General features: G+C 44.7%; 1 protein-coding gene across 7 annotated transcripts in view; it reads right to left on the minus strand.

Annotated features, from left to right (window-relative positions):
• Positions 1-369: 369 nt before the first annotated feature.
• Positions 370-17720, minus strand: part of LOC121284138 (steryl-sulfatase-like) — an 84638-nt gene continuing 67287 nt past the window's right edge. For 6 of the 7 annotated variants that reach the window (XM_041199313.1, XM_041199316.1, XM_041199317.1 and 3 more), the window contains exons 8-10: positions 10756-10915; positions 9520-9641; positions 370-2086 (exon numbers count right to left, since the gene is read on the minus strand). In XM_041199313.1, the coding sequence (XP_041055247.1) occupies positions 1701-2086; positions 9520-9641; positions 10756-10915 (668 nt within the window). In that variant the 3' untranslated portion in view covers positions 370-1700. The remainder of the gene's footprint in view (positions 2087-9519; positions 9642-10755; positions 10916-17720) is intronic. The other variant, XM_041199320.1, reaches the window with a different exon arrangement.

Here is a 17720-nt window from a genome sequence, read left to right on the forward strand (position 1 = left end):
CGCAGGTGGTGGATTGATTGGTTAAAAGTTGGGACTCCTCCCTGCGCTCCCCTCTCCCCCATTATCTCTATCAATCAGGCTGCCCACGGCTGTTAGCCCCACTTAAAGCAGCCCTGTAGTTAAATTCTGCAGTACAGTTGGAAGACCTGTACTCCCAGGCTTCCTGACCTCACAACATCTCCCCCATCTCCACAGAAATTGCCCCCCAGATGAAAATCCAGGCTTATACCATCAGTCACCAGGAACTTCCAGCTCTGGATGCCCTTACTTTGCCCCCATAAATAACATGACCACTGCCAACTTAACACGTGGCTTTGAACGAGAGTCAAAACTTAGGTAATCTCGCTAACTGAAAAATCACAAGATTAGTGTGTTCCGCATGGTTTTTATTTGATAAACCCCTTCACAAAATATTAAAATTCCAACATTAGCAAACACACTGAGAACACAGTATATATAAAAAAACTTAACAACCAAGTCATTTTTAGAGATTTAGAGAGAACTGGGCAGATTTATAACTATTTGCTTATCAAATATGCCTCAATAATTTCCTTTAGAGTGGAAAGGGTCCAGAGGTTCCTAAGTGGTAATGATTTTTGCATTTAACCCTTTTTTAATGCAACGCCATCGATTTCCTACATTACAACGGTGCCTGCACTTCAAAGGTATTTCAGTGGCTGCGAAGCACTTTGAGATGACCTGAGGCCATGAAACACAGTATATAAATGCAAGTCCTTAAAATTTATTTTTGTACGATTAACGACCAAATCCAACCCTTCCTATAGGATGCCACGTGCGTATGCAAAATCTGTAGCGTGGCAGACCTCCCGTGGTTTTCCTGCCAGTATGTCAGAGGATATGCTGCTCCACCACGTAATGCGTGAGGTATTAGTCTGCTATGGAGTCATAGAGTTTGCTGAGCTGTTTTTGTGTAACATAGTCCACCCCTTTCAGGCTGCCATTGTGGCACGTCCTGATGTCAATAGAAACATTTGTTGGGTCTTCCGCAGGTGCTGAAGTAGAAGATTGAGGTTTTCTCTTGTTGATTAGGCAAGTACTTGCAAAAGCCCAGCCCCTCCCCAGGGTCAGAATGAACCATCAGGAAATGACTGGCTTTCTTTCCCTTTCCATCTCCTTTCCTGCGCAACAAAGGAGTGATACGTATACGGCGAGGTGCAATGCCTGAAGCGTGGTGGGCGCACCTTAATTTAGATCAGGTAGATGGGTCGATAATTATCCCAACCGTACTTGGCAGCTTGAGTTCAAACCGGAATCAGGCTTCTTCCTATTTTTTGTGTTCATTGATAAAAGAATGTCAACAACAACCTCTTCAACCCCTGCCTTAACCTGAACTTTAGTAGAATTCTCAGTGATGTACAGGTGCATCATTCCCAATAGACACACCAGCGAGCCATTTAGACTGAGCAAGACTGCCAATATAACCTTACTCCAACCATCTTTCGTTATGGGGGAGTGCGAGAGATAGTGTGAAAGATAGAATGTGAGGTGGGGGGGTGGGGTGCAGAGAGAGAGAGAGAGAGAGAAAGAGGGGTGAAGCAAAAATAAAGGCAGGGAAAGAAAAAAAGAAAAGATAAGAATGTGCTGAACAGGCGAAGAGAGGGAGAAAAATATAGTTATCCCACACGCACATTTTTCCTTCAATCTAGATTGAATTCAAACTCAAGATGAAGGAATTGTTTCTAATCCGTATTCCCATCCAGTGCTGGGCTTCTGCTTCTTTCATTATCACAGTGACAGTGCTCCCACACAGTGCTACAGCACGGCTGGAGCCAAGGCTTCCAAATCACGTTATTGAGTGACAGCTGATCAGGCACCGGCGTCAGAGTCCTCTGGTGCTTGTCCACGGCTTCTCTCATCGCTTCCAGAATTTGATGATAACGGGGCTCTGAGGTGGGTGTCAAAGGCGATGATTCTGCTGGGTCTCTCGAAAGGTCATAGAGCAAAGGTGGGTCATGTTGACTGACATAAGCTCCATAGCACATGCAAACGTGCGTGTCGAAGCAACCTTGTGTCCCTTCCGGATTGAAGTTTGGTGTGAAGAAGTGGGCTTTCCACACAGAGGAGCCTGTAACAAATGTAATAGACAATATTGAGGCCCTAAAAATATTAAAGAAACCATTACTATTGACAATCGTGACAGATCACTTGGGTACAATGACCAGCTAACTGCTGAGTTGAGGATTATCAGATCAGCCATGATCTCAATGAATGGTGGAGCAGACTCGATTGGCCGAATGGCCTACTTCTGCTCCTACGTCTTATGGTCTTATGAAGCCAGGCTCTTCCAGAAGCCAATAGTATATACAGAATGCCTGTCACATTGCACATGTATAGACCGTATACTGTGAAAGCCTTGTGGCCAAGCATAATAAAATACTTGAAATTCATTCAACTCAACCAAATTGACAGAAAACGGTCAAATACTTTTTTATCTAGATAGTTGTGAAAAATTTCACTCTGCTCCCCCTTCCCTCCCCTCCCAAGAACTTTTCCCTTTGCTGAAGTTGCTGATTGCTGAGGTGCAGTCCAATGGGGACAGGGCACCCTCTTGTAGCTCCAATGCAAGTTGGTGTTTTTCAGCTGTGAACCTGCAATAGCAGCTTGTCCGGCATATTACCCTACCACGACAAGCCAAGCGTCACTGGAAATCCAACCTTTTCAAGGGCGATTTAGGATGGGCAATAAATGTTGGCTTTGACAGCGACAAGGGACGAGGTTTTCTGTGTCAGCCGTGGATCAGTTGGTGGCACTCTCACCTCAGGAGGCTGAGAGTTCAAGATCCATTTCAGAGCCTTGAGCGCATAACCTAGGTTGGCACTCCAATGCAGGACTGAGAGAATGCTGCACTGCAAGAGGTGATGTCTTGTGATGTGAAAATCACGACTTTGCCTACTCTCTCAAATGGAAATAAAAGATTCCAAGACACTAGCCAATACTAGTTAATACTTAACTCTTCAGCCAGTATCACTGGAAAAAATGTTTTGGATATATCTCATTGCTACTTGTGGGACCTTGCTGTGTGCAAATTGTCAGCTGCATTTTGCTACATTGCAATAGTGACTTCAAAAGTACTTGATTCTTTTGGGATGTGTGGATACTACAAAGTACTGTTTAAATACTAGTGGGGACTCCATGAATGAATAAAGGCATAAGGGAACATTTGAGGGTTAGGAAAGAGACAAACATGAAGTACATTGGCAGCAAAAGTGTGCAAGATAAGAGAGAATATGAAGAGATTAGGATAGGTCAAAAAACAATTAAGTAGGCAAAGAGGAACAATAAGATTAAATTATCAAGGAATATAAAAAATGGTAAAATAACATTAATTAAAAAAGGAAGGCTGTGATGGAATTAGGACCATTAATAGATAGGCAGGGTAATACCACAGCCAACAATAGAGAGATGGCGGAAATATGAAATAATTATTTTGCTTCACTATTTATCAGGGAGATAGAAAATATGGACAAACGTTGAATGATGAGATGAGTAATGAGATAAGTGTATTTTTAAAAAAAAGAACAGGATGTATTGAATGAACTAAACAAAGAGGGTAAAACACCTGGTCCAGATGGATTGCATCTAAGAAACTTAAAAGAATCTAGAGGAGATTGCAGAGGTATTACTACTCATACTTAATAATTCATTGGTAAAATGTGTAGTGCCAGAGCACTGGCGGATAGCTAATGTCATTCCTATGTTTAGGAAGGGTCACAGAAGATGTGTAGGGAATGGGAGGAGGCGGTGGCATAGTGCTATTGTCATTGGGCTAGTAATCCAGAGACCCAGGGTAATGTACCGGAAGAGAGGTTGGAATCCCAACACGGCAGATGGTGGAATTTAAATTCAATAAAAATCGGGAATTAAAAGTCTAACGATGACCATGAAATCATTTTGTAAAAACCCATCTGCGATGTGGTTGCATCATAAAAACCCTCTGAAATGGCTGAACAAGACACTCAGCTGTCTCAAACCATCACAGAAAACTGGATATGGAATGAAACTGAATAGAACACCCGACATTGACCTGGGCACTGGAAATGGTAATGGCAAACTCTAACCCTGTTGATCCTCCTCACTAACATTTGGGTGCTTGTGGCAAAATTGGGAGATCTGTCTCACAAACCAGTCAAACAACAGCCTGACAGACTCACGGAATCATACCTTATAGTTAATGTCCCAGACACCATTGGCAGGCCAGACCCAGCAGAGATGGCAGCACAGTCAGGAGGGAGTTGCCCTGGGAGTCCTCAACATTGACTTTGGATCCCTTGAAGTCTCATGGCATCAGTTTAAACATGGGCAAGGAAACCTCCTGCTGATCAGCACATACCACCCCTGACTCAGCACTCAGCTCATGAATCAGTACTCCTCCATGTTGAACACCACTTGGAGGGAGCACTGAGGGTGGCAAGAATGCAGAATGTACTCTGGGTGGGGGACTTCAATGTCCATTACCAAGAATGGTTGGGTAGCACCACTACTGGCTAGTCCTAAAGGACATAGTTGCTAGACTGGGTCTGCGATGGGTGCTGACAAAACCAACAAGAGGGAAAAACATACTTGACCTCATCCTCACCAACCTGCCTGTCACAGATGCATCCGTCCAAGACAGTGTCAGTAGGAGTGACCACCGCACAGTCATTGTGGAGACGAAGTCCAGCCTTCACATTGAGGATACCCTCCATCGTGTTTTGTGGCATTACCACCTTGCTAAATGGGATAGATTTCGAACAGATCTAGCAACTCAAGACTGGGCATCCACGAGGCACTGTGGGCCATCAGCAGCAGCAGAATTGTACTCAAACACAATCTGTAACCTCAAGGTCTGGCATATCCCCCACTCTACCATTACCACCAAGCCAGGGGATCAACCTTGGTTCAACGAAGAGTGCAGGAGGGTATGCCAAGAGCAGCACCAGACATACCTAAAAATGAGGTGTCAACCTGGTGAAGCTATAACACAGGACTACTTACATGCCAAACAGCATAAGCAGCAAGTGATAACCAGGGCTAAGTGATTCCACAGCCAATGGATCAGATCTGAGCTCTGCAGTCCTGCCACATTCAGTTGTGAATGGTGGAGGACAATTAAACAACTCACCAGAGGAGGATGCTCCACAAATATCTCCATCTTCAATGATGGGGGAGCCCAGCACATCGGTGCAAAATATAAGGCTGAAGCATTTGCAACAATCTTGCAACAGCCAGAAGTGCCGAGTGGATGATCCATCTCGGTTTCCTCTGGAGGTCCCCAGCACCACAGATGCCAATCTTAAACCAATTTGATTCACTCCACATGATATCAAGAAACTCATGAAAGCACTGGATACTGCAAAGGCTATGAGCATTAACGATATTCTGGCAATAGTACTGAAGACTTGTGCTCCAGAACCTGCCGCACCCCTAGCCAAGCTGTCCAGTACAGCTACAACACTGGCATCTACCCAGCAATGTGGAAAACAGGTATGTCCTGTACGTAAAAAGCAGGACAAATCCAACCAGACCAATTACCGACCCATCAGTCTACTCTCGATCATCAGTAAAGTGATGGAAGTGGTCATCAACAGTGCTATCAAGCAGCACTTGCTTAGCAATAAACTGCTCACTGATGCTCAGTTTGGATTCCACCAGGGCCACTCAGCTCCTGACCTCATTACAGCCTTGGTTCAAACATTGACAAAAGCACTGAACTCCAGAGGTGAGTTGAGAGTGACTGCCCTTGACATCAAGGCAGCATTTGACAGAATATGGCACTTTTTCTGTATTCATTCATGGGATGTGGCCATTACTGACTAGGCCAGCATTTATTGCACATCCCTAACTGCATCAAGGAGCCATGGCAGATCCGGAGTCAATGGGAATCAAGGAAATCTCTCCACGGTTGGAGTCATATCTAACACAAAGGAAGATAGTTGTGGCTGTTGGAGGTCAACCATCTCAGTCCCAGGACATTGTTGCAGGAGTTCCTCAGGGTAGTGTCCTAGGCCCAACCATCTTCAGCTTTTCATCAATGTCCTTTCTTCATTGTTAGGTCAGAAATGGGGATGTTCACTGATGATTGCACAACGTTTCGCACCATTTGCAACTCCTCAGACACTGAAGCAGTCCATGTCCAAATGCAGAAAGACCTGGACAACATTCAGGCTTGGGCTGACAAGTGGCAAGTAACATTCACAAAAGGTATTGAGTGATCAAGTAATGCACATGCCACACGAGTGCCAGGCAACACAAGGGAGAATCTAAAGATCGTCTCTTGACATTCAATGGCATTACCATCGCTGAATCCCTCACTATCAACACCCAGTGGGGGTTACCATTGACCAGAACTGAACTGGACTAACCATATAAATACTGTGGCTATAAGAGCAGGTCAGAGGCTAGGAATCCTGCAGTGAACAACTTACCCTCTGATTCCCCAAATCTTGTCCACCATCTGCAAGGCACAAGTTAGGTGTGTTACGGAATACCCTCCACTTGCCTGGATGAATGCAGCTCCAACAACACTTAAGAAGCTTGACACCATCCAGGACAAAGCAGCCCGCTTGATTGGCATCACATCCACAAACATTCACTCCCTCCACCACTGATGCACAGTGATAACAGTGTGTACCACCTACAAGGTGCACTGCAGGAGTTTACCAAGCTTCCTTAGGCAGCACCTTCCAAACCCATGACCACTACCATCTAGAAGGACAAGGGAAGCAGACACATGGGGAGGTGGTGGCATAATGGTATTGTCACTGATTAGTATTTCAGAGACCCAGGGTAATGCTCTGGGGACCCGGGTTCAATAGAAAAGAATCTGGGATTCAAAGTCTGATGACGACCATGAAACCATTGCCCTTTAGGGAAGGAAATCTGCTGTCCTTACCTAGTCTGGTCTACATGTGATTCCAGAACCACAGCTATATGATTGACTCTTAAAAGCCCCCTGAACCAGGGCAATTAGGGATGGGCAATGAATGCTGATGCCACATCCCAGTAACGAATAAGAGGAAAAAAAAACATGGACCTGGGGGGTTCTCCTCCAAATCACTCACCATCCTGACTTGGAAATATATTGCCGTTCCTGGAACTCCCTCTCTAACAGCACCCTGGGTTCATCTACACCACATGGACTGCAGCGGTTCAAGAAGGCAGATCACCAGCACCTTCTCAAGGGTAATTAGAGATGGGCAATAAATGCTGGCCTAGCCAGAGACACCCACATCCCATGAATGAATAAAAAAAATTACAGACCATCAGTTTAATGCCGGTGGTAGGAATAATAATTAAGCTTTTACGAAAGGAGAGAACGGAAGAACATCTAGAAATGAGAAAGGCTGTTTACGTTGGTTGGGGAATCTAGAACAGATAGCACAGTCTCGGGTTAAGGGGATGATAACTTAAGACTCAGATGAGAAATTACTTCACTCAAATAGTTGTACATCTTTGGAATTCTCTACCCCAGAGGGTTGTGAATGTTCCATTGTTGAATACATTTAAGGCTGGGAGAGATAAATTTTTGTTCTCCCAGGGAATTAAGGCGTATGGGGAACAGGCGGAAAAATGGAACCCAAGACCAGCCATGACCATACTGAATGGCGGATCGAGTGGTCTGCTCCTGCCCCATTTCTTGTGTTCTCGTGATGAATGGTCAGCGTGGATTTCAAAAGAGAAAATCTTGCTTGACCCAACATTACTGAATCCTCTGAGCAGGTAATATCAAGAGTAGGCAAAGGTAATACAGTAGGTGTAATTCATCTGGATTTTCAAAAGACCTTCATTAAGGTGCCCATAATAGACTAATGAATAAGGTCCGAGAATGTGCAGTCAGGGGACAAGTGGCAGAATGGATTGTTAGCGGCCTTCAAGGCAGAAGGCAGAGTGTGGGAATAAAGAATTAGTTGCTCAGAGTGGCAGAAAGTGGCAAGTGGCGTTTCACAGGGATCAGAGTGAGATCGCTGCTCACAATTTACATTAGCGATTTGGACTTTGGAATCAAAAACGCTATTTATAAATTTGCAGATGACACTGAATCGGATGGTGGGATGGGGAGAGATTGTCAATATGGAGGAGGACTGCAAAAAATTACAGGAGAGCATTAATTAACGTGCAGATTGGGCAAACACTTGACAAGTGAAGTTCAACACAGATAAATGTGAGGTCGTATATTTCAGGAGGAAGAATAGGGAGGTCACTTATTACTTGGAAGGTGCAGATCCAGGTGGGGTGGAGGAACAAAAAGATTTGGGAGGACAAATACATCAGTCACTAAAAGTTGGGCCACAGGTTAGAAAATCCGTAAGAAAAGCAAACCAACCAATAGGCTTTACTCCTAGAGGGTTAGATTTGAACAGTAGGGAAATTTAACTGAAACTGTATCAAACTTTGGTTAATGAGTACTCTGTGCAGTTCTGGTTGTCGTTACAAAATGTATTGAGAGGCACTGGAGAGGATGCAGAAAGGATTTATGAAGATGACACCAGAACTGTGTAGGTACAATTATGAGGAAAGGATTTGACAGGCTGGGTCTCTTTTCTCTTGATAAAAAGGCTGAGGTGTGAACTAACAGAGGTCTTTAAAATTATGGAAGGTTTTGATAGAGTGGCTTGAGAGAGATTGTTTCCTTCATGTGGGGAACAGCATAACTAGAGACCATCAATATAAGATAGTCACCAAAGAATCTAATAGGGAATTCAGAGGAAACTTCCTTACCCAGAGAGTGGTAAGAATGTGGAGCTTGCTACCACAGGGAGTGGTTGAAGTGAATAGTGTAGATGCATTTAAGGGGAAATTAAACAAGCATATGAGGGAGAAGACAATAGAGGGTTATGATGATAGAGATAGATGGGAAAGGTGTGAGGAAGCGTGAATGGAGCATGAACACCATCATGGGCAGGTTGGGCTGAATGGCCTGTTTCTGTACCAGATGTACTATGTAATCCTATGTTCCAATGCAAAAAGTGGATTCTTTTGCTTGTGGGCCAGTGGTCAATCTGTGTGAAGATTAAAGGGGGTGGGATCATTTTTTAAAAAAATGTAATGAACTAAGCAGTACGGGAGTTATAATCTACAAGGTGTTTTAAAAAAATAATCTAGTCTTCTATTAGGGCTTCACTGTAAACTAAGCAGTACTGGCCAAGGAGTTTTGTGTGAATATGTACGCACATTTGGGCATAGGAAATGTTTGCCTTCTCAAATCGTTATATCAAAGATTTAAAAACGCACATTTGTTGAGCTGAACCTGAAAGTGACCAGCAGATACAACTATTCTTTGGTTGTCCTCCAAAAAGCTCCTTTAACTATTTAAACCAGTGGCTCAATGGGGACTCCTGTAACAGTGGCCTTAGAGAGATGAGACTGCAAAACATCAAAAGCCAGTAGACGACACCAAAGGGTGTATGTGAGTGAACTACAGTAACCACCAAAATGTCTTGTAATTGAGTATCTTAACATACCAGCTTCAATGCATCTGTAACTAGGTTACACAACAATACCAGAAAAGAATGAACTTACTATGCCTTGGATGCCAGCGAACTGCACTTAAATAGCTATTACAGTAGTGGAAGAGAAACTCGTGATCGGACTGCTGCACTTCACCTAGGAGTAAAGGCATCAGGTCCCGGCCATCGATTATCCTGGGGGAAGAGGAGGGTAGAGTCAAGTTTAGTATTTCAGTTGCCCGAGAAATGTGCAAGGTCAATAGTCAGCTGATTTCGGAGACTGGGTGAGGGATGGTTGGGTGCGGGAGAAAAGAGAAGAGCACAAGTGATCCGACCTGAAGGGTGCCCCTGACTGAACGTCATTAAGAAAATGGCTAGCACTCTACATATGGAAAGGAATGCCTCAAAAAACTTTGTGGAAACAGAGACAATGAACAGTGTGGCGGTGAGGGCACAGGTGGAAGTACAGGCGTAGCAATGGGAACTGGACAAAGGGTGAAAGAAGAGAGTTTGTGAAATGGCTCAAGAGGACAGGTGGAAGCGGCCATCAGTCTTGGTGCAGAGGAAGGGGTAGTAAGAGGTAGAATTGTTGAGTTGTGCAGGGCACACACACGGATATGTGACTGGCGGAGATCACAAGGGTAGGGTGGGGCAAGGCCACGGGGACATGTGCAGAGGATGACGGGTGCTTTATAATCAAACGTTTGGGGTACAGGAAACTAGCGGTACTTGGTGGCTGCTGGGACTATGGGGCTTTGTGCAGGATCGGACAACAGCTGCATCATTCTGGTCATGGCGTAGCGTGTGGAAGGCGTAAGCAAGGAGAGCCTTCAAGGAGTTGAGTCTTGATGAAATGGTCATAAAAATAACTTGCATTTATTTAGCACCTTCCACCACCTGCAGGTGCATCGAGGCCAATGAAATACTTTTGAAGTGTTGTCACTGCTGCGATGGAGGAAAAATTGGCAGCCAATTTGCACATAGCAAGCTCCAATGAACAGCAATGATCAGAGGCATAAATATCGGCCAGAACACCAAGTAGAACTTCGCTGCTCTTATTTGAGTCTTGTCATGGCATCACCTGAGTGCATCTCATCTAAAAGATGGCGTGTCTGACAGTGCAGCACTCACGCCTGCACTAGAGTGTCGGTCTGGATTAAGTACCAAGTCTCTGGAGTGGGATTTTAGAGCCGACTGACTCAGCGGTGACAGTACTACCAACTGGGCTAAAGGTGGCACCCAAGGTTCACACTGATCCACCACCGGGGCTGTGATTGCCCCCTTCCTTCCCCAGGCCCCGGCTGCTAACCTGTTTCTTGGCATTGCAGCTTTCGATAGGTTGAAGATGGTTGGGAAGAGATCCATGTTGCTGGTCGGCTCGTTGATGCTCTTGCCCGCTGTTAGCACTCCAGGCCAACGGAGGAGACCTGGCACCCGGATGCCACCTTCCCAGTTTGTTGCTTTTCCTCCTAAACATTTAAGAGAAAAAAAAACCCAAAGGCTGTGAAGAAGCCAAAACGTGGACAGAAAGATGAATTAATGGAAACAAGCTTGGTCACATGCCCGGCAGGGATGTGGGCATAGACGGTTGCCACATTTGTCTACAGAACTATGGTCGTGCACGTGAAAAGTAGTCCATTGTGACTGAAGAAACTAGGATCGTTCTCTTTAGAGCAGCCTTGGCTAAGGCAAGATTTGTTGGAGCCGTTCAAAATTTTGAGGGGGTCTGACAGAGTTAAGGAGAAGCTATTTCCATGGGCAGGAGGGATCATAATCAGAGGACACAGATTATGACAATTGGAAAAAGAACCAAAAGGGGGAAAAAGGAGAGTTACCATCTTGAACTGCTGCAGTCCATGGGCTGTAGGTACAACCTACACCTGTAACAGGGTGAGGGAATTCCAGGATTTTGACCCAGCAAGCTCCCTCCCTAACAGCACTGTGGGTGTACCTACACCACACAGACTGCAGCAGTTCAAAGGAGGCAGCTCACCAACCACCTTCTCAAGGGCAATGGACTTCACCATGCAAAGAAATCAGAAGCATCAGCCTTTTGTTACGTGAATGACATTGTCTTGGCCATTCTTGGCCTAGCCAGCGACACCCACATCCCACACCGAATATAAAAAAGAAAGGAATGTATGTTACTTACACCACATTGACTGCAGCGGTTCAAGAAGGCGGCTCACCACCATCTTCTCAATGGCAATTAGGGATGGGCAATAAATGCTGGCGGCTTTGCCAGCGATACTCAAATCCCAAGAACAAATCAGACAAAGTATTTATCTCATGGTCTTTTGTGAGTTACTTTTGAATCCGCCACTTTTTTTCAGACAGTGCATTCCAGATCACAACAAAAAAAATACACCGGGTAGAATTCCTCCCCCCCCATCGGGGGGTTGGTTGTGTGGTGGGTGGGCGCTAACCCGGTCGGTGCCCCCGATCGGGGCCGTGCCGCCATTTTACGTGGGCGGGCCAATTAAGGCCCGCCCAGCGTTACGCAGGTCTGGAAGTGCTGAGCGCTCCCTGTGCGGACGTGGGGGGAGGCTGAGGGGTGGGAGGGGGTGGAGGTGTTCCCTGAGTCGGGGCACAGAGCTGCCTCGGGGAGCTTAGTTTAAGTTGCAAAACTTAATAAAAGACACGTCCCCTCATGTGACAGCGACAGATGAACTGGGGCATGTCAATGAACTTTAGTGAAAAATGAATTTAATTTAATTTATGGACCCTTCATCCCGGTTCCACGAAAAATGCGAAGGCCGCCTGGGATCTTCGCCTGCACCCCACCCCCCCCACCTCCCCACCCCGCCAACCTTAAGGTTGGACGGGCAGCTTTCTCAATAGGCTTAATTAGTTCATTAATGGCCTTAACAGGCCTTTGACAGTTCACCTGGCTACGCGCCCATCGAACCGAAAACCTAAATGAGGCACGGTGACATCGGGCCCCGCCACTGCTCACCGAGTGAAGACTCAGCCCACCGAGTGACTGGCTAGGCTATTTAAGAGGGCAGTTAAAACCCAACCACAATGGCTGTGGACCTGGAGTCATATGTGGGCAAAACTGGGGTAAGGGATGGCAGATTCCCTCCCCTGAAGGACATTAGTGGAACCAGATGTGCTTTCGGCGACAATCTGGTAGTTTCATGATCGTTAATGATGAGAGACTAGCACTTTATTCCAAATTTATTAATTAGCTGCCCTTAAATTCCCCAGCTGTCGTTGTGGGATTTGAACCGGTGCCTTCAGGGCCTTAGTCCGGTCTCTGGATTACTAGTAAAATAAGCAAAAACAACACGAGGGGCAAACTTTTTCACATGACGAGTGGTTTGGATCTGGAATGTAGAATGTAGTGGAAGCAGCTTCAATTGAAGCATCCTAAAGGGAATTAGACAGTTACCTAAAAAGGAAGAATGTGCAGGGTTACGGGGAGAAGGCAAGAGAATGGAACTAAGTGAATTGCTCAATCGGGGAGCTGGTGCAGACACGATGGGCTGATGACAGGAGTGAGTAACTCAGGAAAATTAGAATCACCAGGGAAGTATTATTGAGCAAATTGTTGGAGCTGTGGGCTGACAAATCCCCGGGTCCTGATGCACTTCATCCCAGTGTCTTAAAAGAAGTGGCTAGTGAAATAGTTCTCGCATTAATTTTAATTTTCCAAAATTTCCTAGATTCGGGGAAGGTTCCATTAGATTGGAAACCAGCAAATATAACGGCTTTACTCAAAAAGGGAGAGAGACCGAAAGCAGGAAACTACAGGCCAGTGAGCTTAACATCTGTCATAGGGAAAATGTTAGAAGCTATTATTAAAGATGTTATAGCAGGGCACAGGGCACTTAGAAAATATCAAGGTAATCAGGCAGAGTCAACATGGCTCTGTGAAAGGGAAAACATGTTTAACCAATTTATTGAGTTCTTTGAAGGAGTCACATGTGCTGTGGATAAAAGGGAACTGGTGGATGTACTGTACTTAGATTTCCAGAAGGTATTGGATAAGGTGCCACATCAAAGGTTATTGCAGGAATTAAAAGCTCGAGGTGTAGGGGGTAACATATTGGCATGGATAGAAGATTAGCTAGATAACAGGAAACAGAGAGCAGCCATGAATGGGTCCTTTTCTGGTTGGTGGGATGTAATGAGGCACTCATTACATCCTGCCACAGGGATCAGTGCTGGGGCCTCAACTTTTTAGAATTTATATAAATGACTTGGATGAAGGGACAGGTGGTATGGTTGCTAAATTTGCTGACGACACAAAGATAGGTAGGAAAGTAAGTTGTGAAGAGGAGGTAAGGAGGCTACAGACTGACATAGATAGGTTAAGTGAGTGGGCAAAGACCTGGCAAATGGACTATAATGTGGGCAAATGTGAAATTGTCCATTTTGACAGGAAGAATAAAAAAGAAGCATATTATCTAAATCGTGAGAGACTGCAGAGCTCTGAGATTCAGAGGGATCTGGGTGCCCTAGTGCATGAATCATGAAGCAGTTCAGAGAAGGTTTACTAGACTAAAAACAGGAATGGATGGGTTGTCTTCTGAGGAAAGGTTGGACTTGTATCCACTGGAGTTTAGAAGAGAAAGAGGTGACTTGATTGAAAACTTTTAAGATCCTGAAGGGTCTTGACAGAGTGGATGTGGAGAGGATGTTTCCTCTTGTGGGAGAATCTAGAACTAGGGGTCACGGTTTAAAAATAAGGGGTCGCTCACTTAAGACCGAGATGAGAGAAGTTGTTTCTCTCAGAGGGTCATGAGTCTTTGGGAACTCTCTTCCTCAAAAGGCAGTGGAAGCAGGTTCATTGAATACTTTAAAGGCAGAGCTAGATAGATTCTTGATTAACAAGGGGGTGATTAACAAGGAGGTAGGTGAGAGGTTGCAGTCAAATCAGCCATGATCTTATTGAACGGGGGAGCAGGCTCGAGGGGCCGAGTGGCCTACTCCTGCTCCTTGTCCGTATGCTCTGTGCTGTAACAATTCTGCAATCTCTAGGCTCTAGTAAAAACACACAATGCTCCATTGATTCTGTCGCTGGCTGCTGTCTGAGGTTACATAGGAGACTGGGGAAATATCAGCTGTTGTTGAGATAACCTCCAAATTACTCTTAGGAACGGATACTGTTTCAGCAGTTATTTGTAATCCACTAGAAAGATACCTGCCAGACCGTCCGGATGCGCCAATTCACGGTTAGTTGTTCCAGCAGTTACCCGCAATACAAGAGGAATCCAGGATATCTTCCAGGCTGATTTAGCTTTTCGCTCAATTGCCACCAGGTATTATAGTGGCAATTGACACTGAGAGGCCGGGAGGCATCTTTCTTGTGGATCTCAAGTAACTGTTGGAACAGTATATCCTCGAAAACTAACAGGCTGGCTCAGATTTCATACAAGCAAGAGTCTTCCCATTTATGAAGGAAGAAAGATCAAGTCACTCCATGACACTTTTCCAATGCCCAACTGATCAGTGGTATCCATCAGCAGAAACCTCAGAGAAGTTCAACTTGTTATTTTCCTGGCCAGTAAATAACGCTTAAGCCGAGGGGAACCAGAAGGAAGTAAGAGGAAAAAATAGGGACAATTAAATTAATTTTAAAAAAGGCTAGAGACAGGAAATGTAATTCTTTACTTCACGCACTGCAATTCTAAATATGCTGTGCAACAAACATTTTCATAAAGCTCCGTGTCAGGACTCAGTAAGTGATACTGGTCAAGCTTTCCTCTGCACATTCAGATCATTGACATCATATAACCTGTTCTTTAAGATTTTTACTTTCGCTCCCCGCCCCCAGTACTTGAAATAACAGGTGACAGTGGGCATCAATAGCACAGCTTTTCTATTGGAAGCATCAGTTGAAGCAGATATATAATCAATGTTGCTCATGTCACTCTTCAGGTCATCCATTGCTAGAGGCACTTCAGGTACAGCCCTACTAAATTCACTCTCTCCGTGCATTTCTCAAAAAAATTCGCGATGCTATTGCTTCTAGGTTCAACCCACGATTTGCTTTTTTTTTGGTTTGCATATGGTTGCTTATATCTGCCTTTCCACCATGACTAATCGAGAGTGTTGATTTGCCGTGCTTGCAGGAGACCATCACTCTGCCCCACCAAAAAGGAAGCAAGTGAAAGTGAAAGTTTTAGAGTCCTCTCTTCCCATCGAAACCTCCGCTATACTTTTCAAAGAACGACAACAGACCCTGGGGAAGTACGATCTGCAGGAAAAAGTGATCGGGTTTTGTGCTGTCAACACAAGTGCAAACTTTGGGGGAAGGGTCAGAGCAAGAAAAGAAAATGTCATCTGCAGGCTCAACAAAGCAACCCTTAAAAATTATGTAACTGGAATGGGTTGTGCAGCACATATTGTCCACGACACAGTACAAACTGTTGCTGACAGCCTGGCCCATGACATTGAGTCATTCATTGTAAAAATTTACAAATAGTTTCATATCTATGCCATTCAAACAGAGCAGCTGAAAGAATTCTGACTTTGTTGATTTGGAGTACCAACAGCTTCTGAGTGCTATAGCAACACTTGTTGGCTTTCTCTCATGCTTGCAGTTGACAGGGTGCTTGAGTGGTTCCCAGCTCTGAATTCCTGCTTTTCGGTCACAAGAAAAAGCCTCAACTACAATTGTCGCAGTTTATGGGAACACCATCAATGAAACCTGGCTCTGGTTTTTGCACAACTAATTGTCTCTCTTCAATGTCACACTTAAAGCAATGGGGAAGCAAAGTACAAATGCAACTGATGATGCATTGAAACTGGCAGACCTGAAAGAAAAACTGAAAGACAGAAGAGACGCATGCTTCATGAGGCTAAAGGTTAACAGCCTTCTTAACTCCACAAGAACACAAGAAATAGGAGCAGGAGTAGACCACATGGCCCGTCAAGTCAGCTCTGCCATTCAATACAATGTTGGCTGATCTTAGGCTCCCGGAAGGAACAAGGAACAGCTCATGAAGCTCAAATCTGTCAATCTGTTCAGTCATCCCATGACTGCTGCACTACTTACCTGAATGAATAGGGGGCAAACTTCACTGAACTGCACACTTCTTCACAGACACTCCTCAACGAAGGCAGAAAGTTATATGCTTTCTGTTTCTGTCTCGCTTCAGAAAAAAACAATTCTTAGCAGCCTGAGACTGAGGCAAAACCAAGATGTACACATTTCAAAACTGATCACAGGCAGCTTTTCTGGTGGGAAAACATGGAATGTACTCTACAGTTTGTAACTTCAAAATTGCAAGAAGTGTGAAATCAGAGAAACCGAGCTGTTTGATAAAACCGGGTGTGTAAGAAATGCACAGGTGAGAGAATTGCACAAGGGAATGCGGAGAATAAGCCAGCAGATGAACGGTGGGTAGAGATTTACATCCATTTTAGAAACAACAACATCACGTCGGCTTTATCATTCAGTTTGCAATGTGACTGCCTGGAACTAATGCACCCGTGGTATGGATCTTTTCCATCATAAACAACACCTGGCCAGATGAGAGAAGCAGAACGGAACTGAAAACTCCAAAAGCATCGCTTGATCGAAGCTGTGCTGAATTCCATAGCCAAACAAAAAAACAGAAGCGTGCTGCAGGAATTTCATTCCCCGGAGAAGTACTCAGTCATCATGAAGAGAGGCAAGTTAACATCAATCAATTAAATAACTCTTCTGTCCTTGAGCTAGGCAAAACTCAAACAAAGATTAGTATTAGCTAACATAAACCAAATGGCCATTATAGCTCTGGGCGCAAAGAAAACCTTCCACATTTGAGGTTTGTTCACTAGTTTGAAATTCAGCATCTGGCTGAAAATGTCTATTGTTAGACCCAATGTGCAAATTAAAATAAACAAGGCTTTTAAATGGAGATTGGCCTTGGTCAATGGTCTTGGTATTGTGCATTGCACAGTAAAGTTGGAATGGAATAGAGGATTCTGGCTAGGATCTTGTGACAAACAAAGCCTTGGTTTAAGAAAACAAGGCATCAGTGTCATTGGAACAAAAGCCTGTGGTTCATAACCACTGTCTTTAATTACTGGGTGCCTTGATAAGAGTTGCCAACTCTGCTTGGACATATTCCAGGAGGTGTCATCACATGACCTCCTACCTCTGACTGCTCCTCCCCCAGACTCCTGCCATTGGTCATCCAACATGTCAATCATCATGGATATCCACCTGCTCAAGGATTTTCAATCTCTTCCGGTTTGGCCTTTTGAAAAATCTGGTCAACCTAAACCCACTACACTACTTGTTTTCTTACAGGAATGAGATTTTCATTTAGCCCGTTT

Source organism: Carcharodon carcharias, chromosome 11, assembly GCF_017639515.1.
Source record: "Carcharodon carcharias isolate sCarCar2 chromosome 11, sCarCar2.pri, whole genome shotgun sequence".
NCBI lineage: Eukaryota > Metazoa > Chordata > Chondrichthyes > Lamniformes > Lamnidae > Carcharodon > Carcharodon carcharias.